The sequence below is a fragment of the Microcaecilia unicolor genome, chromosome 4 (assembly GCF_901765095.1).
Source record: "Microcaecilia unicolor chromosome 4, aMicUni1.1, whole genome shotgun sequence".
Classification (NCBI taxonomy): Eukaryota; Metazoa; Chordata; class Amphibia; order Gymnophiona; family Siphonopidae; genus Microcaecilia; species Microcaecilia unicolor.
In genome coordinates, this window is record NC_044034.1 from 279,455,839 (window position 1) to 279,483,140 (window position 27,302).

The 27,302-nt window shown below is 41.8% G+C and overlaps 1 protein-coding gene across 4 annotated transcripts in view; it reads right to left on the reverse strand.

The window, feature by feature from the left end:
- Positions 1–27,302, reverse strand: part of WWC3 (WWC family member 3) — a 240,276-nt gene that overhangs the window by 2,932 nt on the left and 210,042 nt on the right. For 2 of the 4 annotated variants that reach the window (XM_030201618.1, XM_030201615.1), the window contains exons 14-22: positions 23,148–23,234; positions 22,072–22,264; positions 18,306–18,473; positions 11,363–11,514; positions 8,855–9,014; positions 7,332–7,496; positions 5,371–5,463; positions 3,421–3,651; positions 752–879 (exon numbers count right to left, since the gene is read on the reverse strand). In XM_030201618.1, coding sequence (XP_030057478.1) covers positions 752–879; positions 3,421–3,651; positions 5,371–5,463; positions 7,332–7,496; positions 8,855–9,014; positions 11,363–11,514; positions 18,306–18,473; positions 22,072–22,264; positions 23,148–23,234 — 1,377 coding nt within the window. Of the gene's footprint in view, positions 1–747; positions 880–3,420; positions 3,652–5,370; positions 5,464–7,331; positions 7,497–8,854; positions 9,015–11,362; positions 11,515–18,305; positions 18,474–22,071; positions 22,265–23,147; positions 23,235–27,302 lie in introns of those variants that run through there. The other 2 variants (XM_030201617.1, XM_030201619.1) reach the window with 2 other exon arrangements.

Genomic DNA, 27,302 nt, shown 5'->3' on the forward strand with positions numbered 1-27,302 from the left:
GATCTTTTACTAAACCGCGGTAGCTCACGGTAGAAATCAGCTGGTGGTAAATGCCGAGACACCCATAGGAATATAATGGGCATCTTGGCGTTTACCGCCAGCTGATTTGTACTGCAAGCTAAAAACGCTACCACGGCTTAGTAAAAGACCCCCCTTGGTTGCTTTGCTGCGTGTTAAGTGTATTCTTACCTGCAAAAGTGCTGGCATTTTGTACACTGACACATACAGGTGGCTCGTAAATGCAGATACCCAGTTATAAAACTGCCCTTTTAGTGGTTTAGGATAGTGATCCCTGTCAAGGCCTGTATCTCAACACTAGGTCAGATTTAGTTACCTGGCTGCATTCTCAAACCCACCACAACTGTGTATTTTAGACAGATTAAAAAAAAAAAATCTGGCTCACTGAGCCACTTGCTCTATGTGCTATAATTTTCTTCTCAAAACATTCAATGTAGTATTTGGGATCAGAATAAATCTTCCTTTTATATTATTCGATGTAGTACAAAGATGGTGGGAATTTGATTTGTGAGCTTTCAAAAATAGTATTTATTTTCGGCTCTATCTTTCCAATTCTAGGTGGAGTGTTTCCTTAGAACAAAGGGGGGGGGGGGGGGGGGAGGGAAAAGAGGGCAGAGGATCTTTTAATGACAACTTTAACTGCGTATTAAATTATTTCTACTTTTTCCCCAAGTACTGATGCCTTTAAGCAGGTGAGGATAAGTCCTATTGGTTAGCACCTGACACTGCTTACCTAAATGTGTGCACCTGGACGGGCTCCTTGTGATTCTGCCTGCGCAGCTGATACACTTCTTTGGATGCCTTCTTAAGCATTTTCTCAGCTGCTTGCTCTTGGCGTTGCTCGAGTTTGGTCTGTCTCATCTGAAAAGCAATTAAAAATAAAAGGCTCTCCTCGACTCCTTTTGTTCTAATATTGTATCTAATGCAACATAGGTTTGCCTTTACAGCTAATTCAGTCTTGATGTGTACTACAGCACAATTGTTATCTTTTTGTTTTAATGAAAGCCTCTGTATGTTTTCTTTTACATTTATTTATTTATTGCATTTGCATCCCATATTTTCCCACCATACGGCAGGTTCAATGTGGCTTACATATTGCTAAAAAGGTGGTTACAAAATTTAGATTTGTAGAAGTCTAGTGCTGTTATATGATTAAAATTTTTTTCAATAAAATATTGAAAAAAAAAAGGCCTTTAACAACAATAAAAAATCAACCCACTTTGGTTAATAAACAAGTGAAATTATTGTCCCTCTTTTCAAAACTTCTTTCAATATACCATGAAAGGGGTATTACAGACCGCGCACTTGTCAGAACAATCAAGATAAATAATACACCAGTGCTTATAAAAATTATCATCAGTTAGCACTGAAGTTTGAGTCCCGTGTTTGAGAGACAAGGAAGGCAGGAAGGGCAAGTGCGGTGATGTAAGGCGGCTGTAAACCTATTCCAGAAAACATTTGGTTTAAAGGGAACTACAGCATTACTGAGCACTGCAAGTTAAAAATAAATAAAAAAAAATCGTTTTTTGTATATATTTTTGGGAATTAATAGTCTGGTGTACTTGACAGAAAATAAAATCACATGCCAGCCCTAGAAACATCCTGGTCTAAAATCCTCAAACCCGGAGTGTGTATCTCTTATGATGTTGGCTATGCTGCTGCTCTCAAGCTATGCCTAGTCTACCCAAGGAGAATATGAAAATACCACTAGGATTCCACTCCTTCCCTTTGAGATAATGAAAAATTGTAGTTAGGTTTAAATGAGAATGAGTGGTTAGGCCGGTGGTTCCCAAACCTGGTCCTGGAGGCACCCTAGCCAGTCAGGTTTTCAGGATACCAAAAATGAATATTCATGAGATAGATTTGCAAGCAGTGGAGACAATGCATGCAAATCGCTCTCATGAATATTCATAGAGAGTATCCTGAAAACCTGACTGGCTGGGGTGCCTCCAGGACCAGGTTTGGGAACCACTGAGTTTTTTTTGTTTTTGTTACATTTGTACCCCGCGCTTTCCCACTCATGGCAGGCTCAATGCGGCTTACATGGGGCAATGGAGGGTTAAGTGACTTGCCCAGAGTCACAAGGAGCTGCCTGTGCCTGAAGTGGGAATCGAACTCAGTTCCCCAGGACCAAAGTCTACCACCCTAACCACTAGGCCACTCCTCCATGTAGCTGGACGATATTGTCCAGCTACAGGGTATCAGTGGTTATATATAATTGGCAAAAGCATCATAAATGCAGCACAAGGCTTGGCCACACTTAGTTCCCCAGGACCAAAGTCCACCACCCTAACCACTAGGCCACTCCTCCACTTGGCAACAATGTGGAAGACACAATAATACATTCTGGGCCATATTCTATATATGATGTGTAAAAAATCTGTATGGCAAACATTTCCGACTAAGGGGCCCCTTTTACCAAGCTGCGGCAAAAGTGCACCTGTGCTTGCGTCAGTGTACATTTTTCATGCATGCCGAGGCCTCCTTTTACCTCAGCAGGTAAAAGGTAGGTCTTTCTTTTCTTCAGGAAATGGCCATGCGGCAAATGAAGCACTTGCCGTGCGGCCATTTCGAGGGGGGGGGGAGCACATACTGCCACCCATTGAGGAGGAGGTAAGGGCTCTCGTGCTAACCCAGCAACGTGCAGCACTGCCCAGTTACCACCGGGTACACACTGGCGCTACAAAAATAAAAATATTTGATGGTGTGCTGGAGGTGGGAACTACTGCCGGGCTTCTGCAGTAGCCCGGTGGTACTTCCTTGTTAGCCTGCGTTGGGCTTACTGATGCTTTGTAAAGGGGCCCCTAAGCATATTCTATAAGTGGCGCCTAGATTTAGGCGCAGTATATGGAATACGCTTAGTCAATATCACAGCGCCTAAAACTACGTGTCAATTTACACCAACGAAAACATGGTGTAAATCCTGGTGCGTAGATTTAGGCGCACTGGGCTATATTCTATAGCCACGTGCATAAATTTCAGAACACTCATGAAACACTAATTTCCCCGCCTATAACCATGCCCCTTTTTGCCTGCGCATGTTACAAGTTAGGCACACTGAGTTACAGAATACGTTTAGCGAGTTGTGCGCATAAATTCTATTTATTGCCAATTAGTGTTCATTATTGCTTAAGTGCTGCTAACAACGCTAATTAGTTTGTTAAGCCAACTAGTTTATGTACGTTGTTGTAGAATACACCTGGATTTCAGCGCAAATCTCTAGGCGCACTATATAGAATCCGGGGGTCTATGTGTACTGATTGTCTTACATCTAGATTATGTGGTTATAATATGTATGTTTAGGTTCCACAGTGTTGGGATTTTGTGGTTGAACTATTATTGTAAACCACTTAGATTGGTCTGTACTAGATGGGAGGCATATCAAATACGAAAAATAAATACCTGTCTCTCTGCTTCCTTCAACAGATTTCGGAATCTTTCATCCCGCAGAACCCACTGGGGTAATTCAACCTGCCCTCTGAGCTGGATGTCTTCCAGATGCTGCTTCATCTCTCTCAGAGCATTTATCTCCTCATTCAGCTGTCTCTGTCTGGTTCTAGATGCCTGGAGATCCAGCTCCAGGTCTAGGGATGTCCGGGCCATAACCTCAGCCAAGGAAGATCTGCAGGACTGCTGAAACAATACATTTAAACAATGTGAGTTACATTAACTGCCCCCCCCCACCCCAAAACAGCAAAGAAGCTTCTCAAATCATACATGCAGGAAGACATTACTGCTACCTGCAGAAATATCAGTGGAGAATGGAACCATGATGAGTCAGACACACAGTGTTAAATCACAGTTTTTCAAACAGGTGTAGAGCTGATTCAAGGAAGTGGATACAGTTCATATATAGCATATACTTATGGTCAGCTTTTGGATATATTAGAAGGGAAGTCAGATCCTGTATGAGAGACACTGGGGACAATTTTCAAGTCATTCACTAATTTGTAGGTCTATATCCTTTATCCAGGCAAAAGTACTCATAGGGGATTAATGCCACGCCCAACAGGAAAAAGGCTTGTGATAAAGTTATCTTGACAGTGGCCAATACATATGTGACAGAACAGTTTTATATTAAAGCTTTTATAGAAAAGTGCATGTCCTCTTTTAGTTTCACTTAAATCCAGATGATCAAAAGCCTCACGCTGTAACAGCGCGGGGCTTTACCACACTGATGATCAGAGATAATTGCATGCAAATTTAAGCACGCAATTATCTCTGATCATGGGGTAGAAGTGTGGGAGAATTATGCCTGAGCATGCGCTCAGCACAATCCTCCCACACCTCCAGTCCCCCCAATGATTCCCCCCCCCCTCCAGGTTCAGAGAGGGCTAGAGATCCAGTGGGTCTCCAGCCCCCCCTAACTCCCCTCAATATGTGCAACCAGTCCCTGGTGGCCCAGTGGGCGACCAACCCCCCCCCCCCCCAGCGACAGGGGGGCTGGAGATCCACTGGACCGCCGATCCCCCCCAACCCCCAGCAAAGGGTCCCTGGTGGTCCAGTGATCAATCCCCCCCCCTTCTCCCTGCCTGCCCACCCCCCTCTCCCTACCCCCTACCTTTTCCTTTGACGCCGCAAAATGGCGGCGCCCAGCCCTGCTCAGTGTATCCTAGGATGTGCTGGGTGGGGCTACACACCATATAAGGGAGATATGGTGTGTAGCCCCGCCCGGCACATCCCAGGATACACTGGGCAGGGCTGGGCGCCGCCATTTTGCAGCATCAAAGGAAGAGGAGGGAGGCAGGCTACCTCCCTCCTCCGACCCACAAGGAAACTCTCTAGCTCTGCGTGAATTGCCCATAACCCGGATGTAATTCTGCTAATTCTTCCACTACCATCAGATTCATATTTTAGTAGTTTGCGCCTAGAGGGATGGGAACATTGTCATCACTAGTATCAAATCAGAAGTGCAATTTTCATAACAATTGTTTTCAGGTAAAACAGTCCAGCCCCCCTCAGTGTGGCTAGAAACCTGCATATTGAGAGGTGGCATACCCATTTGTGTATTTAGGACAGGGAAGAAAAACTATGCACCTTTTAACTCGTACTGCACCAGCAAAATTCTACCCTAGTGCATATGATCGTTCATAGTTTGTACATGAAATCTCCCATATGAAAGCATTTTGATGCACACTCCCTATAGTCTGGTATACATTATTAATCATATATAAAAAATGGAATCCAAATTGCCCTACTGACGCCATCATTCTCCTGAGTCACACCCAGAAATCTTAAACAGCTCAGTTTTAGTGGCTAATTTTTTGTCTATCATTATACATACTGTACAACCTAGTAAAACCCAATATTCATATCAGTATCTCTCAGTAGATAAGTGCACACACACAATACCTGCTTATAGCGCAGTGTTCGTCTTTCTAAGGTGTTCCGGATAAAAGGTGACTTTCTGGGCAAAGTGGAGCTATCACTGTCACTGCGATACAGCTGCATAGGAAAAAGAACAGAAAGCCAGGCATTAAAGACTGCAATACATTAACAGATAAAGAGATTTTTTTCTTTTTTTTGTTAATCTTATTTTCTATATCTTTGACCCAGTCCCACCCCCTTCATAGATGGCATGGTTCTCGGGAACTATCACCAGCCCCTTATGGCTGGCACGGGCTATCACTGTAACAGTGGGTCTCTTCCTCCTTAGACCAAGCATATTACCTTTGTGGTACAGTGCACCCATGTCTGACTAGCCCTGATACACAGGGAGTTATCTGAAACCAAAGCTGCTGTTAGTCCATAAAAATATTTAACAATAATAAAAGTGACCTAATCTATTTGTTAATAAATCTAACGCAATCAATCTACATTGCCCTGTTTTCACGTACAGTAAATATTCTCCACAGACAGATAATACGAAAAACGCTTTCATACGTTAAGTCCATTGACAGATGCTTCTGAAGCATAACCGATTCCTAAGAAATGTTTGTCATGAAACACCTAGCCACCTGCCTGGTGTTACCCCGCGGCCACTTAGAGGGTCCATCCCAGGTATAGCTCAAGTCCATCTGCACCTACCGCTTGTGCTCTACACTAACACCCTCCTCCCAGTGCCTGGGTCACAACCGCCTCTGGGCGAGTCTCCTGCTCCCCAATTATCCCCAATGATTTCTAGGTTACTGGAGGCCACACTCCTAGTGGTCCCACAGTTCCCAGAAAGGACTCACAGACCCAACACACAAACCATCAGGATTCTTTATCAGTCTAGACAAGCAGAGGCAATACACTGAAAATTGTTTATTGTCTTAAAAACATTGAACAATGAACAGAAAAAGTGCAATCAGTAAACAATAACAGGTAACTGAAATATGGATTATAAAACTATCTAAACACTTATAAGCTGCTCTCAGATTATCAAATATAACTGATCAAAGGGCCTCAGCAAAGAGATCTGTCTCTCTCTTCTCCCTGGCTAAGACTGGGGCAAAAGCCAGTACATTCCAAATGAAATTGAGCTCCTGGGCCAATCAAAGCCCAGAACAAAAATAAAAACAAAACAAAACTGGCCACATCACTGCAAGTCTTGTCTCTGTAACAGCTTTAAGCATAAACATACACCACCTGCTGGCCAAACTAGAGAAATACAATTCAAGAATTAATTAAGGATTAACTACAGGATTAAAAAACCCCACTGCTCTGTCACAATGTTAGTATGTGCTGTTTGTCTGTCATGCGTGTGACAGATTCAAATTTCCTACTCATAAGCTATCTACCGCACAGGGCACACATGCCCAAGACCTGAAAAGAGCAGTAGTCTAAGGCCTTTGACTAAACAATGACTGAGCTAAAGAAGGGTGAGTGTCTTAACTGAGCAAAACACTGGCAAGAGCGAATGAAAGCCCATGGTATCTTAGACTTGATTCCTGACTCTCAAACCTATCTCTCAGAAGCTTAGTCAACCGGACTTTCAGGTTATCCACAGTAAGGGGGCTATTTCTCAACCGCTTGAGGATATGCGATGAGAACCTATTCTATGACAACATCAGGGTTCACAGAGTGCTTTAATGTGGGTGCCTGGATTACAGACCTGCTCTTTAAATGTGCATGAGACATATTTTACTGGAGATCTAGTATATGCAAATTTATCTCAGTCATATTCAAGTAGGTATCCCCCAGGAGAGGTTTCAGACTTTATCTTTCTCCTTTCTTGGCAATCCCTGTGGCCATTAATTGCAACAAGTAGGACTGTGTTGGAAGTCAACAGAGTATGAGAAGACCAAGTCTCCCCCCCCCCCCCACTTCACTGCCCTTCTCCCCCCCCCCCCCCCCCAAGAAAAGAAAATCCATAAGGCATTTTTACTTACCCTGCAAACATACTGATTTCGTGCTCCAGGTGAGAAAGTCTGGGAGCGAACAATAGTGCTGCTTCGAACAAAAGGGGAGCCGCGGGATCGGCGGCTAGCCCTGTCTTTTGGGAGAAGAGCTACCTCCCCTGGGAAGCGATCTTCTGTGTTGGTTTCCTTATCTACCTGCATGTCATAACCAAAACACAATGTACTTATTTCAATTAGGTTTATCAATATTTATATATCACATCTAATGACCACCCATCAAATAAAGCTCAGAGCAGTTTACAAACCGCCAACATAAAAATACAGCAACATAAAAAAATGATAAAAATAAATATAATAATCAGTTACTCACTACCTAGTCTATATTAAGACAGTGGTGGTGAGCATTTTTAAAACTGAAGAGCTTACTTCCAAAACCCTCTTAAGACCAATGCAACTAATATGGACTTACCCCCGGATTCTATATAGCGCGCCTAGAGATCGGCGCGGATTCTATAATAATGCACCTAACACTTAACAAGTTTAACAAGCTAATGAGCGCTGATAACAGCACTTAACAAGCAATAATGAGAACTAATTGACACTGATTAGAATTTAGGCACACAAGTCACCAAGTGTATTCTGTAACGAACTGCGCCAAACTTCTAAACACGCACAGGCAAAAAGGGACATGGTTATGGGAGGGGAAATGGGTGTTTTGTTGGCGTGCCACGTTGGGTTTACCGCCGCTTAGTAAAAGAAGCCCTAAGTTAGTTACATTGCACAGGTGTTCCTTATGGGTAGCAGAATTCAAGTCCTTATAAACAGGTGATGCTATCTGACAAAAAGCCCTGTGCAGGAAAAAAGCTTCTCTAGCTTCGGCTAACTTCTATAAGCTTTGACTACCTCAACTATGAATGCTTCCCATACTGCATCATAACATGGGGCCTCCCTCAGTTGCTTTACACTGGTAGAATACAACTCCTACAAGAAATGGGAGGGTACACAGGGACTTGCATCCTGTTGTCCAGGATTGCAAGGTGGTGTAAATATATGCAGCCTCATTTTAGCTGCGATTTCAGCTGCTTTTGTGTACCTAATGTGTCTTTATAAAATGTTGATCTCTCCAGCTAGGCAACCTGTTATAAAATTACCCTCCTGGAAACACAAAGACACTTAAGAGGGCTCATGATCAGGCCTAAGCCCCACACATTTTTAAAGCCACTGTTTTGTTTTGTTTTTTTAGAGGGAGGTTGGGAACATGTCACCAAAAGAAAGCCACATTGGGAAGGGTAGGGGTAGCAAAAAGGAATTGTGGAGTAAAGCTAACTGTTACAAACTGTGCTACATCCATTGTGACCAAAATGTATTTTGTGGACACAAGAAATGACATTTGCTGAGAACTGCTAAAAATATTTTCTGTGCAAACATTCACAATTTATCAGTTCTCATAGTAATAAAATCCCCATTTAATTTGCAATGGCATTTACATGGTGTTTTTTCAGCTAGTAAAATTACCTCAGCAAAAATCGTCAGCCTACATTTTGCCAACCTACCTTGAGGGGTGGAGCTGGAATTGTTCGAGAATTATATTGGTTTGACTGTCCTGCAAACAAGTACTTAGGGACAGGTTCTCCACAGCAAGCTTCCAAATAAGCAGGGCCAATCTGTGTGCAGTTACTACATCCACTGTCAACAGATTCTGCTTGCCAGCTCCTAAAGACAGGCCATTTGAACAAATATTAACAGTGGCCTACATGTCATATCAACATAAATGCATAAATCTATGTTATGTTCAGCAGGCTGTGGTACCTCTGACCAGACCAGTAAAGCAAACATCCATAGACAGTGCATATGAGCTTTTAAGATCACAAGGTCCCTTCTTCAGATTTGACAATTCAAGCACTAAAGGGACCTTTGTGGTTTCAAAAACTCATGCTCACTCTCTCTTATGATTTCACAATTTGCAAAGAACTCAGGGATGTAGTTATCAACACAAGCTACCATTAAGATGTACTATTTTACCACACGATCCATTTTATACAATGAGAGCTGTGGTTATGGGTTGCCTGATTTGGGTTAGATTCCCATCCTCAGTCTTTCACTCCCTGGGTCAGCTGGGGCATGAAATCATACTCATTGTGCAATGGCGACACCTAGTGACCACATCTCAGATCCATGATTGTAAGGCTCTGGGTCAGCTGGGGCATGAAATCATACTCATTGTGCAATGGCGACACCTAGTGACCACATCTCAGATCCATGATTGTAAGGCTCTGGAATAATCCTCAGTCTTTCAGTCCCTGGGTCAGCTGGAGAAATTAAATCATACTCGTGCAATGGCAACACCTAGCGACCAGATTTCAGATCCATGATTGTAAGGCTCTGGAAAGGGCTCTGGTTCAGGGACCCTGGCTGAGGACCTTCACCATGGGAAAGAATATAAAGTAAGGGGAAAACATCGCCAGGTAGTTGTAAATAAAAACTCATAGCACTGGATCCCAGCTTTAGTTCCAGCACGGCTGGAAATATAAAAAACGAGACTGTCTGGTTAAAAAAAAAAAATCAAAAACCGACCACTCTTATGTTGTAATATTTCACTATTACAGGTAAAGGGATGGGGGCAATTCTAAAACACGGCCCCCTAATGCAGAGTGGAGCACTTACTCTATAATCGCATCTGGGTGCTTTGTTTTTCTTTTTAATGGAACACTAGCATAAACCCGCATTGTGGTGCTTAAATTAAGACTCAATCATTTACACCAGGTCAATGGCAGGCATAACTGGGCATGCCTCAGTGTGCCAACTGCCATCCCCTGCACATAAATAACAGGATTCTGTAAGTTGTGTGCGTAATTTGTAGAAACACCCATGCCCCTCTCATGCTCCACCCAGGTGTCCACATCCCGTGCAGTTATGTGCTATAGCACTTATCTGCTATCATAGTAATTCCTTGCATTCAATTCCATCTGCAATCGTAGTCAATTCCTGTTCTGCAAATATCAGTTTAGAGTATCCTTTTTGACTCTACGTTGTCTTTTGAACCCCAAATTAACAACTTAATGAAAAAGGTATTTTTTAAAATTGAGACAGCTAAGATTGATTCAATCTTATTTTTATGACAAACATTTTGCACTTTTAGTGCAATCTTTCATATTGTTGCACAAGGACTACTGTAATTCAGTTTTTATTGGGTTACCAAAGAAACAACTGGATAGACTGCAGTTACTCCAAAATACTGCTGCTAAAATTATGTTCTGTAGTAATAGATAAGATGGGTCTACCCATTTATTGATCAATCTACATTGGATACCAGTAAAAGCTAGAATTATTTATAAGATTTCCTGTCTGGTATTCAAATCACTACATGGTATTAACATCAATCTACTTGTATGATTTACTTTTTCATTCTTTCTCTCAATTAACATTCAAATTTAAGTGTAATAATACTCCTTTTTTATCCTCCGGTACAATGTCTAGTGTCTAAAGAAATTATGATTGATCTTATTCATATTTAGTTGCTCTTTACTGGAATTCTTTACGATTGGATCTAAGACTTGAAAACTCATATTTTATTCTGTGAAAATCTTAAGACATTTTTGTTTAATGAACACTTGCTTGTTTAATCTGTTTAAAATATTTTTTATTTAATCTGTTCAAATATGTTTTATGTGAGATGATTTGTTTTTGGGCAATTTGTATTATTACGTTTGTATTTTTGATTTGCATTTTGGCATTCTACTTATGTACACCACTTTGGGACGAGTAATGGATCTGGCGGTTAACAAATACCAGATTAGAATAGATTTTATAGAATAGCCTGGAGTGCGCTTACACGTGCAGAGTGAGTAACTGCATGTGCCCAGTTACAGAATCGCCTTTTTAGCATCTAACACACAGGTTCAACCATTCTCCATACTGTAACAGAAAGCTACAACAGTGCTTCTCCAAAGTCAATGGATCTTCTCCTATCATTCTTACAAATGCCTGAAGATGAGCAAGTGTGCTCAGTAGATGCAAAACCTCCCCTCCAAGTGAAAATGTGTTTGATGAGATCTTTTCACCTCTCAGATACAACTTCTGCCTGCTCTTCCTTTCTCTTCATCTCTAGGATTTCCTCCTCAGTGTATTCAAGCTTCACTCGTGACTCTGCCAGTTCTCTCTCCACTGCTTCTAGCTGAGCTGTGGTCCGAGCCAGCAGGGCCGACACTGCATCCTGGAAGAAGCAAGTTAAAGACAGCTATTGAACAGTCAAAATAAATGTTATTTACTAAGTTTTGTGGTACAGCTATCTGTAATTAAAAGTTACATTGTTATGTGTATATTCTATTGTAATTAGATAACCAATAGTAATACAATTACCAGGCTGACACAGGGGTAGTATTGCACTCTGCCATGCAGAGAACCTGGGTTTGATTCCAGTTGGGACTATTCTCTAGGGAGAATAGAGTGATATAAAGTGATATCACTGGCCAGGAGTCATTTCTGGCCACTTATATCACTTTAAAAATACTGGCCACTAACTAATTACATGCTATTCCTGGGGGAATTCTGCCAAACTCTGCAGCCATTCACCTCATCTTGCTGCCTTGTTTGGCTAGGAAGGAAAGCAGCGGATTTAGGTAGGAAGAATTGTGTTTGGGGGGGGGGGGAGACTGGAACAAGCAGTGGGTGGCTGTGCCACAGAGCTAAGGTCACTGAAACAAGGTAGGGAGCACAGGTGGGGGAAGGGGGGAGCTGGAGCAAGCAGGCGGGAGAGGGGGCAAGGAGGAAAGTGCCTGGAGCACGTTGGAGAGGTGCCATGGGAGTAAGGTTTGCTGAAGCAAAGTGGGGATGGGTGCCACAGGAATGGGTCACATGAGCAAGCTGAGGTGGGGAAGTCACAGGAGCAAGCTTGGATTGTGTGCATCATAGATGTGTGAATCTCTGAATGAGATATGGTGGGATGGGGGGAGCAAAAAGGAGAGGTTGGAGTATATGTGTAATTGGAAGTATGTTTAGGGAGGGAGGTTGTAAAATGCAGAGATGGGGTTTATATCTGGGGGTTGAGGAGGAGGAGAGGTGGGGATATTGCACTGGGGAGAACCTTAGGGATTGAGCATCTTGCTGGGGGGGGGGGCAGGGAAGGATGAGGGGAGGGGGAGAAAGAATTCCAGGTGGAGCAAGAGAGAGTTGAGGGGGAAAGTATGAATTTATGATGGAAGAAGTGTACAGAATTTTGCATAATCTTAAAAAATTTTGTGCATAGAGTTTTCAAATTTTTTGCACAGAATTTTGAGTTTTTGGTGCAGAATTCCTCCAGGAGTAGCATACTCAAGAAGTAACACCAGCTGCACATACTGTAGCAGGGCTTGCTCATCCACTCTTACTCTAACCAAGATCATTTTCATGCACATTTTCTGTTTCCACGTGCAATTATCCTTAAATTAGTCACCCTTAATCTAACTCCTGTTACTCTATTTTAACTATCTAATATGTTTTACCTCCACTTACACCCTATACTGTCTATTAATATGGTTTAATGTGTTGACATGTAAATAGCATACTATGCCACAATATTTACTGTTAATTGAATATTTTTACTGCTGTAATTTTCTATTGCTTAAATGCAGCTTATTCTTGCTGTACACTGCCTTGGGTGAATTCTTTTAAAAAGGCGGTAAATAAATCCTAGTAAATAAGTAAGTAAATAAATAAATAAATAACTATATGTCAGCTACTCTTAAACATTAAAAAGCATCTTTTCACTCTGACTTGACCCACAGAACACACAAAAATATTTCCCCTTTAAAATGAGCTGGATGCCTCTGCAGTATTTTTCAATGGAGCTCCAGTTGAGTGTTCATCTTGACACTTGGCAAAGGCCTACCTCTTTCAGATCAAGCTATAATCAAGAGCTGAAGCTTTCTTAACAGAAAGATGTTTGAAAACATCATCACTCTGGTTCCCAAACTTTGGTTGGTGATCCTCTATGGATCCCTAAGCCGCCTTGATCTGCTAAGTGAAAACTTAAAAAACGGGTTGAAGTTGTACAACCTAGCCTCTTGCGCACACAGATTCACCACTGTGCCCAAAATCCCAAATGCTGATGTAGGGGATCTTCAAAGGTTTGACTGATGATCTGTTTGCACTGCAATAGGATATACATAATTCATATGCTAAGGGGACCATGATGAAAGCATTCTGCTTCGGTGAATGTTGATCTGCATAAAAATTTGTTTTCATTATTGACTGCCCCAGTCCCCCAAGACAGGTAAAAACATATTCATTATTCCCAGCACATGTACTTTTACCTCATAAAAGAGGAACGGACAGGTTAGGGAGGTAAAATATGTACAGTGATCACATTTTTAAATCAAGATTTTCAAAAGGAAATTCTACAAAGATTCTTCTTTGGAATATAGGCTGGTATTTCCATGGCTATGCCTACAAGATCCTGGAACAGCTAGAAGATCTGTGCAAAAAAGCCCAGCAGAACAAATAAAATATAATCTTTGAGCAGGAACTAACAATATATTTTTTTGCCTGGACCACCACAACGTTCCTCCAGCCAGGGAATACTCTGTTGGATAGAGATAAGAAAATTGTACAGGTGGACCCCACAAATAAGGAAGTGATGAAATAGGAATAAAAATAGACACTAACAATCTGCTGTCTTCTCTTTTGGCACTATCACACCTATTTAACTGATTTATGTGGAATACATTAATTCAGAGGTCCTTTTACTAAGGTGCGCTGAAAAAATGGCCTGCGGTATTGTAGGCGTGGGTTTTGGGTGCACGCAGAATCATTTTTCAGCGCACCTGTAAAAAAGGCATTTTAAAAACATTTTTGAAGAAAATGGACATGCGACAAAATGAAAATTGCCGCGCATCTGTTTTGGGTCTAAGACCTTACCACCAGCCATTGACCTAGCGGTAAAGTCTCATGCGGTAACTGGGCGGTAATGACCTATGCGCACCAACTGCCACTTGACGCACGTCCGATACGCGCAGCAGAAAATAAAAATTATTTTTCGGCCGCGCATATCAGACACACGCCAAAAATAAAATTAGGATTTATCACCTTTTTGAAAGAATTCACTCAAGGCGGTATACAGTAAGAATAAATCAAACATAAGCAATACACAATTACAGCAGTAAAAATATTCAAACAATTACCGCAAGATCCACACAGTAGCTGTGCGGTAACTCCATTTGGGCGAGTGTTGGGCACGCGTAGATGCTTATGTAGCTTAGTAAAAGGTCCCTCAATGAATAAGTTCCTGTGCTTGTTTACTACTAAAAGTGCAGTTACAGGCAGAGCAAGAACAGAGATGTCTCCCTGTGCTTTGTCAAGATAAGTGGGGGGTGTGTGTGTGTGTGTGGTGTGGTGTGTGTGTGTGTGTAAATATATATATATATACAGTGGTGGAAATAAGTATTTGATCCCTTGCTGATTTTGTAAGTTTGCCCACTGACAAAGACATGAGCAGCCCATAATTGAAGGGTAGGTTATTGGTAACAGTGAGAGATAGCACATCACAAATTAAATCCGGAAAATCACATTGTGGAAAGTATATGAATTTATTTGCATTCTGCAGAGGAAAATAAGTATTTGATCCCCCACCAACCAGTAAGAGATCTGGCCCCTACAGACCAGGTAGATGCTCCAAATCAACTCGTTACCTGCATGACAGACAGCTGTCGGCAATGGTCACCTGTATGAAAGACACCTGTCCACAGACTCAGTGAATCAGTCAGACTCTAACCTCTACAAAATGGCCAAGAGCAAGGAGCTGTCTAAGGATGTCAGGGACAAGATCATACACCTGCACAAGGCTGGAATGGGCTACAAAACCATCAGTAAGACGCTGGGCGAGAAGGAGACAACTGTTGGTGCCATAGTAAGAAAATGGAAGAAGTACAAAATGACTGTCAATCGACAAAGATCTGGGGCTCCACGCAAAATCTCACCTCGTGGGGTATCCTTGATCATGAGGAAGGTTAGAAATCAGCCTACAACTACAAGGGGGGAACTTGTCAATGATCTCAAGGCAGCTGGGACCACTGTCACCACGAAAACCATTGGTAACACATTACGACATAACGGATTGCAATCCTGCAGTGCCCGCAAGGTCCCCCTGCTCCGGAAGGCACATGTGACGGCCCGTCTGAAGTTTGCCAGTGAACACCTGGATGATGCCGAGAGTGATTGGGAGAAGGTGCTGTGGTCAGATGAGACAAAAATTGAGCTCTTTGGCATGAACTCAACTCGCCGTGTTTAGAGGAAGAGAAATGCTGCCTATGACCCAAAGAACACCGTCCCCACTGTCAAGCATGGAGGTGGAAATGTTATGTTTTGGGGGTGTTTCTCTGCTAAGGGCACAGGACTACTTCACCGCATCAATGGGAGAATGGATGGGGCCATGTACCGTACAATTCTGAGTGACAACCTCCTTCCCTCCGCCAGGGCCTTAAAAATGGGTCGTGGCTGGGTCTTCCAGCACGACAATGACCCAAAACATACAGCCAAGGCAACAAAGGAGTGGCTCAGGAAGAAGCACATTAGGGTCATGGAGTGGCCTAGCCAGTCACCAGACCTTAATCCCATTGAAAACTTATGGAGGGAGCTGAAGCTGCAAGTTGCCAAGCGACAGCCCAGAACTCTTAATGATTTAGAGATGATCTGCAAAGAGGAGTGGACCAAAATTCCTCCTGACATGTGTGCAAACCTCATCATCAACTACAGAAGACGTCTGACCGCTGTGCTTGCCAACAAGGGTTTTGCCACCAAGTATTAGGTCTTGTTTGCCAGAGGGATTAAATACTTATTTCCCTCTGCAGAATGCAAATAAATTCATATACTTTCCACAATGTGATTTTCCGGATTTAATTTGTGATGTGCTATCTCTCACTGTTACTAATAACCTACCCTTCAATTATGGGCTGCTCATGTCTTTGTCAGTGGGCAAACTTACAAAATCAGCAAGGGATCAAATACTTATTTCCACCACTGTATATATAAAGATAATGGTGCAATATAATGAGGAAAATAAAATAAAAATTGGAAGGAGGTTTTTGGCCAATGATTATAAGGGAGACTGTTGAGATTGTAGGCTGACAATTTTTGCTGAGGTAATTTTCTTAGCTGAAAAAAAACACCATGTAAATGCCATTGCAAATTAAATGGGGATTTTATTACTATGAGAACTGATTAATTGTGAATGTTTACACAGAAAATATTTTTAGCAGTTCTCAGCAAATGCCATTTCTTGTGTTCACAAAATACATTTTGGTCACAATGGATGTAGCACAGTTTGTAACAGTTAACTTTACTCAGATACAGTCAGATATGAGTCCACAGACATTTTCTAAGGTCTTTTCCTCCTTTCTTTAAAATTCTTTAAAAAAAATTGATATTTTTGGTGCACACCATTCATTCATGTTTAGTGTTGGTGTGTAACTATTGTTTGTTTTGAATAAGAACATAAGAACAGCCATACTGGGTCAGACCAATGGTCCATCCAGCCCAGTATCCTGCTTCCAGCAGTGGCCAATCCAGGACACAAATACCTGGCACAAACACAATTAGTAGCACCATTCCACGCTACCAATCACAGGGCAAGCAGTGGCTTCCCCCACGTCCATTTCAATAACAGGCTATGGACATTTCCTCCAGGAACTTGTCCAAACCTTATTTAAACCCAGATACACTAACCGCCATTACCACATCCTCCGGAAACGAGTTCCAGAGCTTAACTATTCATTGAGTGAAAAAATATTTCCTAATATTTGTTTTAAAATTATTCCCATGCAATTTTATTGAGTGTCCCCTGGTCTTTGTACTTTTTGAATGAGAGGAAAACCGATTCACCTCCACCCTTTCCACTCTACTCAGGATTTTGTAGAACTCAATCATATCCCCCCTCAGCTGTCTCTTTTCCAAGCTGAAGATCCCTAACCTCTTTAGCCTTTCCTCATACGGGAGCAGTTCCAACCCCTTTATCACTTTGGTCACTCTACTTTGAACTTTTTCTAATTTCGCTATATCATTTTTTGAGATACGGTGACCAGAACTGAACACAATACTCAAGGTAAGGTCTCACCATGGAACATCCCTTTCCTAATAATTCCTAGCATCCTGTTTGCTTTTTTGGCCACCACCGTACACTGAGCAGAAGATTTCAGCGTACTGTCTACAATGGCACCTAGGTCTTTTTTTCTTGAGTGCTGACTCCTAAAGTGAACCCTGGCATCAGATAACTATGATCCAGATTATTCTTCCCAATGTGCATCACCTTGCATTTGTCCACATTAAATTTCATCTGCCATTTGGATGAATCCTCTTTTTTAAATTTTTTTCTTTACAGAAAGTAGCCAGGCATCATGAATAATGTGAAAGGCTCCGTTGACCACAGTTATTGTTTATATTCTGAACATAGATAAGTGATCAGTCTTGAGTTTTGTAGGAATGTATATTCTGTCCTATTTAAATTATGGAGCTCATTTCACACTTCTAATTTTAGAATTTATAAACTGCTGTGCTGAACCCCTTACGAAGGGCAGTATATTAAAAAACAGACAGACAAATAGTTAGGGCCCGATATTCAGTTGGTGGTGAGCAGCGCTTTGCTGTCCACCGCCAACATTAAATCCTGATATTCATTGCCAGGCTATATCTGGCCACTGGTATTGAATATTCAGGGGTTTTTTGGCTGTTAAAAAGTTAACTGGTTAAGCCAATATTCAATGCCAACTGGTTAAGCTGTTAGTAGTTAAAGATAGGGCTGCTATTTATGTGGTCAGACTTATCCAATTAGGCACTGAATATCTGCACCTAACTGGATAAGTCAGGCAACATAGCCAGTTTACTGTTAGGTGCTAATCACAAATATTCAGCAGGAGATAACTGATTATTTCCCACTGAATATTTGCGGTTAGTTGCAAAAAAGCTATTTAACAGGTCAGTGGCCATTTTTGACCAGTTAAATAATGCTGAATATTGGAGAGTTAATGACCAACCTACCGTATTTGCAGAAGTCCCATTTCCAGCAGATTCAGCAGGATCCTCCTTCTGACAGTTGCCGTTGTTGGCTCTCTGCGGATCTGTCCCCTTAAAAATCTGGACAGGGTACCACTGAAGATGAATGTCAGTGGAGCATTCATAGTCCGCCAAACTAACATGAGCAATACCCTATGGAAAACAGAAGAGCGAATGACAGCTAAAACAGAGCAAAGAAGACTGCCTGTATTAAGGTATGCATGGAAAAATCTTTAATTTTGCCCTAATTGTTTTAATTTCTCAGTTTTAGCTCACTTATTTTGTGTCATTTTTTTGTGGGAAATGCCATGAAAAGAAACAAATATCTTTGATCTTTTCAATGTTGTTAACGACTGCACATACTTAGACCATATTCCATTTACAAATTCACACTATGTAGTTGAAGAGTCATATCAATTACAAAACCCTTATTGGCAGCCTGAATCCTAATATTTCATGATTACTGCTAGGGATCATTGTGGCCATTTTAAAACCCTAAGCCTGGGGATCACTCCTGCTCCCACTAAACGTCAGGGACTCCAGTAAGGCTAGCAATTGGGATCAGGAAGTGGGGGTCTGCCAGACAGACCAAGCGTGGGCTCTTCTTTTTTTGAAGGGGGGCACCTGAAGGAAATCAGATGTGTGTGTGGGGGGGGGGGGGGGGAGGCGTTTGGCTGAGTCTCTTGTAAAATACTGTGGGAAGTCTCCACATCCCAACCATGGCATCTCAATTCCCCTCTCCATATTCTTTCTAAAACACAGCTCTATGTCTATAAAACCATGGCAATAAAAATCTTGTTGGAGGTAAAAAGTCAAAAGATTAGTTTTTGGGTATTGATGACCTCTACCTTCTTATTTCTTGAGGGACTCATACATTTTCTGAAAGTATAAAAATCGTCCACTGGCTGAAGCAACCTACACTGTATTCCCTTCTGCAGTTCCACAAGTAAAAGATACAGACTGGTGCCAGTGGGAAACTGAGGGGCCCTTTTACTAAGGTGCTGATCTACAAGGCTTCGTTCTGTGAGTCTGATGTCAGAATCAGAACGAAGCCTTTTGCGAGAAGAAGAGGACCTCGGCTGGCGGGGGTTGGGTTCCCCCGCCAGCAAAGGCAGGCGACGGCGTGTCGGCGGTGGGAGTCGAGAGGGTCATCAGCAGGGGGGGTCCAGGGCCAAATCTACAGGGGCCCAGCCCCCTGGCCCTACGTAGATACGCCACTGGGCTACGCGCCTTAGTAAAAGGGTCCCTGAGCTCAGTAGTAATCCATTCACAGACAAGACAGGTGAGGGATCTCTACAGGATGTGTCAATTTTCTTTTCATGAACGCTTCAGGATTAGGAAGGTAATTTTATAACTGGGCCCCCTAGGATAGTAAGATGGGAAGGCATCTGTTTTTAGCCTATTTTATAAAGACACACAGAGGCATATTTTCAAAGCACTTAGACTTACAAAGTTACACAGAGGGGAATTTTCAAAAGTTGGGATTTTGACATCTTCGTAAAACGTCCAAATCCAGGGGTGTGGAAAACCTTATTTTCGAAAAAAGATGGAAATCCATCTTTCGTTTCGAAAATACCAAGGACATCCTTGGATTTGGAAGTTCTTAGATATGGACGTCTTTGACTTTCGGCGATTTTCAAAACCAAAGACGTCCATGTCAAAAACGTCCAAATGCAAGCCATTTGGACGTGGGAGGAGCCAGCATTTGTAGTGCACTGGTCCCCCTGACATGCCAGGACACCAACCGGGTACCCTAGGGGACACTGCAGTGGACTTCACAAATTGCTGCCAGGTACAAAGCTCCCTCACCGTGTGCGCTGAGCCCCCCAAACCCACTACCCACAACTGTACACCACTACCATAGCCCTTACGGGTGAAGGGGGGCACCTAGATGTGGGTATAGTGGGTTTGTGGTGGATTTTGGAGGGCTCGCTGTTTCCTCCACAAATGTAACAGGCAGGGAGGGTATGGGCCTGGGTCCGCCTGTCTGAAGTGCACTGCACCATTAAAACTGCTCCAGGGACCTGCATGCGCTGTCATGGACCTGAGTATAACATCTGAGGCTGGCATAGAGACTGGCATGAAATATTGTTAAAGATGTTTTTTGAGGGTGGGAGGGGTTAGTGACCACTGGGGGAGTAATGGGAGGCCATCCCCGATTCCCTCTGGTGGTCATCTGGTCATTTCGGGCACCTTTTTGTGCCTTATTCGTAAAAAAAAACACGTCCGGGTGAAAATGTCCAAGTTTTACTTTAGGACGTCCCTGCTTTTTTCGATTATGGCTCAAAGACGTCCAAGTTCCGCCTTCACCACACCTCTGACATGCCCCCTTGAAATTTGGACATCCTTGCAACGGACTTCAGTTAGAGACGTCCAAAATCGGGTTTCGATTATACCTGTTTAGACGTCTCTGGGAGATGGACGTCCATGTTCCGATTTATGTCGAAAGATGGACGTCCATCTCTTTCGAAAATGAGCCTGATAGTAACTTATGGAACTTTGTAAGTCTGTGCTTTGAAAATACAACTTTGCCTAAACTCTATCCAAATTCCTCCCCTGTGCATACCTATTCTACAAGTATGTGTCTACTTACACTGATCATACTTTTAGGTGTGGCCTAATCCATAAAAGGCATTTACCCCCAGATTCTATATAGGGTGCCTAGAGATCGTTGCCGAAATCCAAGCATATTCTATAACAACGTGCATAACTTAATTGGCTTAATAAGCTAATCAGTGTTAACAACAGCTCTTAACAAGCTATAATAAGCACTAATTGGCAATAATTAGAATTTATGCGCACAACTTGCTAAGCACATTCTGTAATGCAGTGTGCCTAATTGTAACACGCGCAGGCAAAAAGGGGCATGGTTATGGGCGTGAAAATGGATATTGCGTGAGAGTTCCAAAATTTATACATGTAGTTATAGAATATGGCCCAGTGCGCCTAAATCTATGTGCTGGGATTTACGCCATGTTTTCGTTGGTGTAAATGGAGGCGTGTAGTTTTAGGCATTGAAATAACTAAGTATATTCTATATTCCATGCCTAAATCTAGGCGCTGCTTACAGAATACGCTTAGTCGGCACTGATTTCTGCGCTGATTTTTTAGGTGCCATATATCGAATCTCCCCCTTTACATGCAAAATACACTTACAAAAATCACCTCCTAAATATCTATTCTTAGTAAAGATACCATATCCTTGGAATAGAACAGTATGGCATACCACAGTCAAAGTGCAATCCTTGTGACCATAACAACTTTATAAAAATACAGCAACACTCATGCAACTGGGGTAACATGACCTGACAGTATAGGTCTGGTATGTGGACAACTTGAAAGTATCCATCTAAAGCAGGGATTCTCAAGCCAATCCTTGGGACACACCTAGACAGTCAGGTTTTCAGGATCCCCCTAATAAATATACACAAGACAGATTTGCATGCGTACTACCTCCATTGTATGTGAATCTATCTCATGCATATTGATTGTGAAAATCCTGAAAACCTGACTGGCTAGGTGTGTCCCAAGGACTGGGTTGAGAACCCCTGATCTAAAAGGTGGGAATAGAACCATCTTACTATTGTCCACCCTAGAGTTACTCTTGCATTGACTTTTCTATGGCCTCATGGATAATGAGCAGGAGATTTCATTTCCCAGGACTTCTCCAAAATGTATATTTCACTTTTCCAAGTGCCAAGTCACATCTCTCTTCCCATATGGGAACATATAGGAAAATAATGCCACTCACCAGCAACTCTTCTTGTAGCTGGTGGTCAACAGAACATATGTACAACTGCAATGACTTGAGCTTCAATATGCTTGAATAAGCCGGGATTTGGAAGACCTCATTAATCATCAAGGGGTTCTGGAATGCCAAACTTTGAGAGCAGTAAGCACTGGGTGTGCTATTGTCAAGTGGAGGCAAATAGATGCGGATGTGTCTAATGAGAAAGAAACATAGCATAACCCAATAAGAAATAGATACCCAGTTGCCCATTTCAAACTTTTCATACAACTAGTAAAGGTATTATGGCACAAAGTACAAAAAAAAGATATTCTGCCATAACATTTCCAATGATCTTGAGCATGTTCAACAGCACATTGCCATATTTGTATACATGCTAAACACTTTGCCCATGTAAAATGTTTTGTTGGCCAGCGCGATGGCAATTCCTTACTCTGATATTCTGTTCCCTGGATTGGCTTGGCACATTGTTAATGCAGATTTCAGAGATACTGGAGAGGTGATGGTAGAAATTCTCAGCCATCATTCAAGGAGATATTCACTAGCTAGATTTTGGTTATACCTGTGATCTGTGGCTCCTGGTCTAGTCCTATCATTATAATAGCCAGTCTAGGTGGAGGAGGTAATAAAAAATAAGGATAAAACCCTGGGTAGTTTTGACTGACAGCTCATGTACTATAGTCCAACAGAGGCCTGCCCAGACTGAGTCAAAATACAACTTAAAATAAAAAAAATAATAACTTCATAGTAACACTTTAGAAGAGATAAATATAGGGAACAATTGGGAGACTGTGGGTTTTGATGCTCTCAGGTCGCCAAGGTGCTACATGAGTACAGTTTTATACACATTAAGCCATCTGTGCTTATGGAGACCCAAGAATGAAGTAAGGTAGCTAGCAACATATCTGTACAAGAAAAATGATTTCACTTTATAGAATGCCATCATGCCTTTTTCTCTTCACAAATATAACAAGGAAAAGATTAAAGCATGGTGTCAACATTTTAAAAAAATGTACAATTTAAGCACAAATTAGAACAATCCAAAGTGCATTACATTATAAACTAACTGGACAACTTACATTTTAGAGTCTTCCTTTACAGCAAGGCCATCAATGTTCTTCAGGTGCAAAACGTGGAGCAGGAGACAATCATTACCACTATTGTGCCTAGGAAACAAAGGAATAGTTCACTTGGAAGTCTTTGCACATCAGGGAAGGGTCCGGTTCAAACAGGAAATGTTCCAGCATGCAGCTTACGTGCTGCACGCTTAAAATTGGACTGGTACAGCATGGCAAAGAAATTGAAAAGGCACCATAAATCCTCTGACAAGAAAACATCAGTCAAGAGCTTCTATGTTTAGCTTTTAATAGATGTTAAAAAATGAATAAAACAACCAGTGGGGAAGAACCAAAAAAAAAAAAACAAAATTGAGAAAGCTGAATAAATCAGATACCCATGTGGGTGACATTTATTTATTTATAGCTCAAAAAATATATAATCAAAGAATCCACTCAAGTAAATTCTGAATGAATAAAGTGCTATGGAGTGGTACACGTCATCTGTCTGCTCCGATTATAGAAGGAAAAGCCTCAAGGAGCTCATGACTCAATGGTCTAAGGAGCTACTCACAATCATAACGACCTAAAGGTTTGGTCGAATTGATCTGTCCTCATCATCAGCTCAAAAACCTTCTTCTATACGCGATTTAAAACTCCATTAAGTCCTCTTTACATCGCTTACTGAAAACTACTGATTGTTAGTTGCAGAGATCACAATCATGAAACGTGTACTTAGCTTTAGTCTAATCGCATTTACGGTCATCTCTGTCCGCTGGGGGTTTCTTCTGCTGTTGCCCAGCCTTGCTCTATCAGCGCACTGGATTCTTTGATTATATATATATTTATTTATGACAGTTATATCCCACATTTTCTCAAAACAAGTTCGAGTTCAATGTGGCTCACATTGTAATTGAATAATTGGTTTTAGTTACACAGAACATTTGGTATCAAACTCCATATAACATCATTTATACATATTATATGGAAAATATTGTGATGATCAGAATAGAATGTGAAGGGATCGTAGATTTTATAACCTGTAGATTAGATGTTGGATTGGTTGCTACTCTCATTGATAATTAATCTTATTAGTTATGTTGTTAGCAATTTGCGAAATATGAGATAATCATCAATGTGACGTAATTGTTTAGGCACCAGCATGGAATTCTCCCTCGGAGCTCAGGAAAACCCTAGGGGCTTTTTCTTCATACCTGGGACTTCCCCAAGCAACTGCTGCTTTATGAGAAACCCTCAAAGAATTTTCAAGCTTAGCTGTCAACTCCCTAGGAAAATGTGTGTTGGCATGTGTGTCTGATTTATCCTGCTGTCTACTGAGAACTTCCATTACAGGTAAGGAACTTTGACTTCTTTGTTGACAAACAGGGTGAACCAGCAACACAAATAGGGAATTCCAAAGCCAGGGGTTGCTCAGCCTGATCAGGTACTGGACTCTTCAAGTAGTTGGGCTTAGTTGTAGGTATTGTCCTTGTGTGACATTATATCCAGGCAGTACTGTAATGTAAATGTGGAGTAATAGAGGCTTTTCAGAAAAACAACAAGAAACACCACTGCCCCCAGTATTCTCTCAGCCTCCCTTGCCTGCCTTAGATGCATTGCTTTATTTGTGCATCTTTTCTGTGCTGACATTTCCCCATTTCCCCCACTTAACAGCTCCACTGCATAGCTATTCCTATTGGCATGCCTCAGAGCTATGATTAAGACTGGAGAGGAATTGGGGGGGGGGGGGGGGGAGATTTGGCACCAGTCTAAAAGCGTGGTGGAGATGAAGGGAGTATGGGCTGAGGAGATAAGACAGTAGTGGGGACAACTCATGGGGGGAATGAGTGATAAGAATAGGCTGATGGGGGAGTCCAAGATGGCCGCCGAATGAGACAGACGTGTTTCAGAGCTCCTCCGGATTTTCTACTTAACTTAAAATATTGCCTGAACATGCCGAAGAGAAGGGGCCGAGCTGCTGCTACTGCTTCCCAGCAGCAAAGACCTCTTCTCTCTTCTGGCTCGATGGACTTATATCTGCAGAGAGCTCAGAATTCGATATTACCGTCGGTGAGCGGTCCGCTGGCTCAGCCTAGGCCTGGAGATCATGAGCAGATCCCTGGACTGGAAGTCTCACTAAGCCCCGATGGAAGGACTCCTCCTCCTCAGCCTGTGGGAAGCAGCTCTCCATTGGCAGCGTCTGCAACTCCCGAAACCGAAGTGTTAAAGGTGGGCGGGAAGCAGTTTTGGCTATATCGGAGGAACTGGGAGGCTCGTTAACCTCCAGTCTGCCTGCACACACAGCAGAAAAATCTCAGGAAGAAAAACAAGGGACAGCTGAAGGTGAGAAACACATACAACATGGCGAAATAGAAGATTCTTCATTTGCAAAACTTTTTCAGAAACCAGCAGAAGTGACATTAGATAATTTGTGGCTGCTGATTGCTGAACTGGGGAAGGCTTTATGCCCCCAGATGAAAAAATTGAGTGAAGAAGTTGTGATACTAGATGGGAAAGTAAAAGAAATTGAGAATGAGGTGAAATCAGTGAGAAGAGAATTTGGTAAACAGGAGAAAGATTTTTCACAGATGCAGACATTACAAATGACGATGCTGAAAGATTTGACTACTCTTAGGAGAAAATCAGAAATGTTGGAAAATAATTCAAGAAGTAATAATCTGCGTTTTATTAATTTTCCTCGACAACATTTAATTTCCCCAAGAGAAATGTTGAAGAATTACTTTAAAGAAGTGTTAGAGATAGGAGACAGTGATATACCCCCCTTTTCACAGGTTTTTTATTTCCCTGTGAGAGGAGAGGAAAACCAACAGAAACAAAATATTCAAGATAATCAAACACTGGATGTCTTAGCACTGCTTGAAATGTCGGACACAGAGCAAATAACGGCAACCACTTTACTGGCTACAGTAGCGTTACCTTCAGACAAGGTCTGGATTTTAAAGAAGTTCTTCCAGAAAAAAGAAAAAACCTTTCGAGGTTTACAAACTCGGGTTTTTCCAGACCTTGCGAAGGAAACGCAAAAACGGAGACAGAAGTTTCTGCAAATGAAGCAGGAGGTCCTTCAGTTAGGGGCATCATTCTATTTAAAATATCCGTGTAAATGTTTGATTTCCTACCTATCAGTGAAATATGTGTATTTTGACCCTGTTCAACTGTCTTCTTTTATAACAGCTAAAAGAGTACCCATTTAAAGATAATCGAATTGGAACATGTCTTTATCTCTATTTTGTTTGAAACAGTTTATTGCCTTTTTCTTCTCTCCAGTATATAGGAATATTGGATTCCACTTATGGACTTGTATAAAGCTATGGGAAAGTGTTAATTTTTGTATTGATAATTTTCCTAGATAAATTTAAATGTAATAGCTGAATTTTTACTTTACAAGTGATTTAGTTGTGTAATTTGAAATGATAACGATAAATAAATAATAATAATAATAAAAAAGAATAGGCTGATGGGAGGAAAAATCCTGATTTTATGTAGCTACCACACCTTCAAAAAACAAACATTCAAATTATTATGACATAAGCCACTAACTTCCTGTTTACTAAGCCGTACTAGTGGCTGCCGTGCGGCAATGCCAATACATTCCATTCAAAGTGAATGGGTTATGTCGGCATTAGCTCACAACTTAGTAAAGACAGGGTAAGTGACTGTTTACAGGTTTTTTTTCCAATACCAGCTCTGAGTGGGAAAATGTGGTGTGCATTACTCGTCCAAAGGGGATGTGACCTAACAGCAATATGAGATATAGTATAAAATCCCCTGGTGGGCAGGGTTAAGTATCATTCTTCAGCTCCAACTATATTGGGAGGGCAGCCAGGGAAGACTGGTTGGGTCCTGCATGCCTGGTATTTGAGGGCAGGCGGTTAGCTGAAGGTTTGCCTATCATTGACTAGAAAGCAGAGAGAGAAGCAAGAGTGAAGTCATGTGTCTTACAGAAATGAGAAACCAGGAAAAGGAATGTGAAAGAAAGCAGGAAATGTGAAGGAAGATCCTGACAGAGAACTAATTACTCCTTAACTTCTTGAAAGAGAAAACCCAGCTATACTTTAAAGAAAAATGTTTTTTTTCTTTTTTGAATTTGTACTCTAAAGCAGTGCTTCTCAAACCACCCAGTCTTTGGGACAAGCCCAGCTGGTTAGGTTTCAGGATACT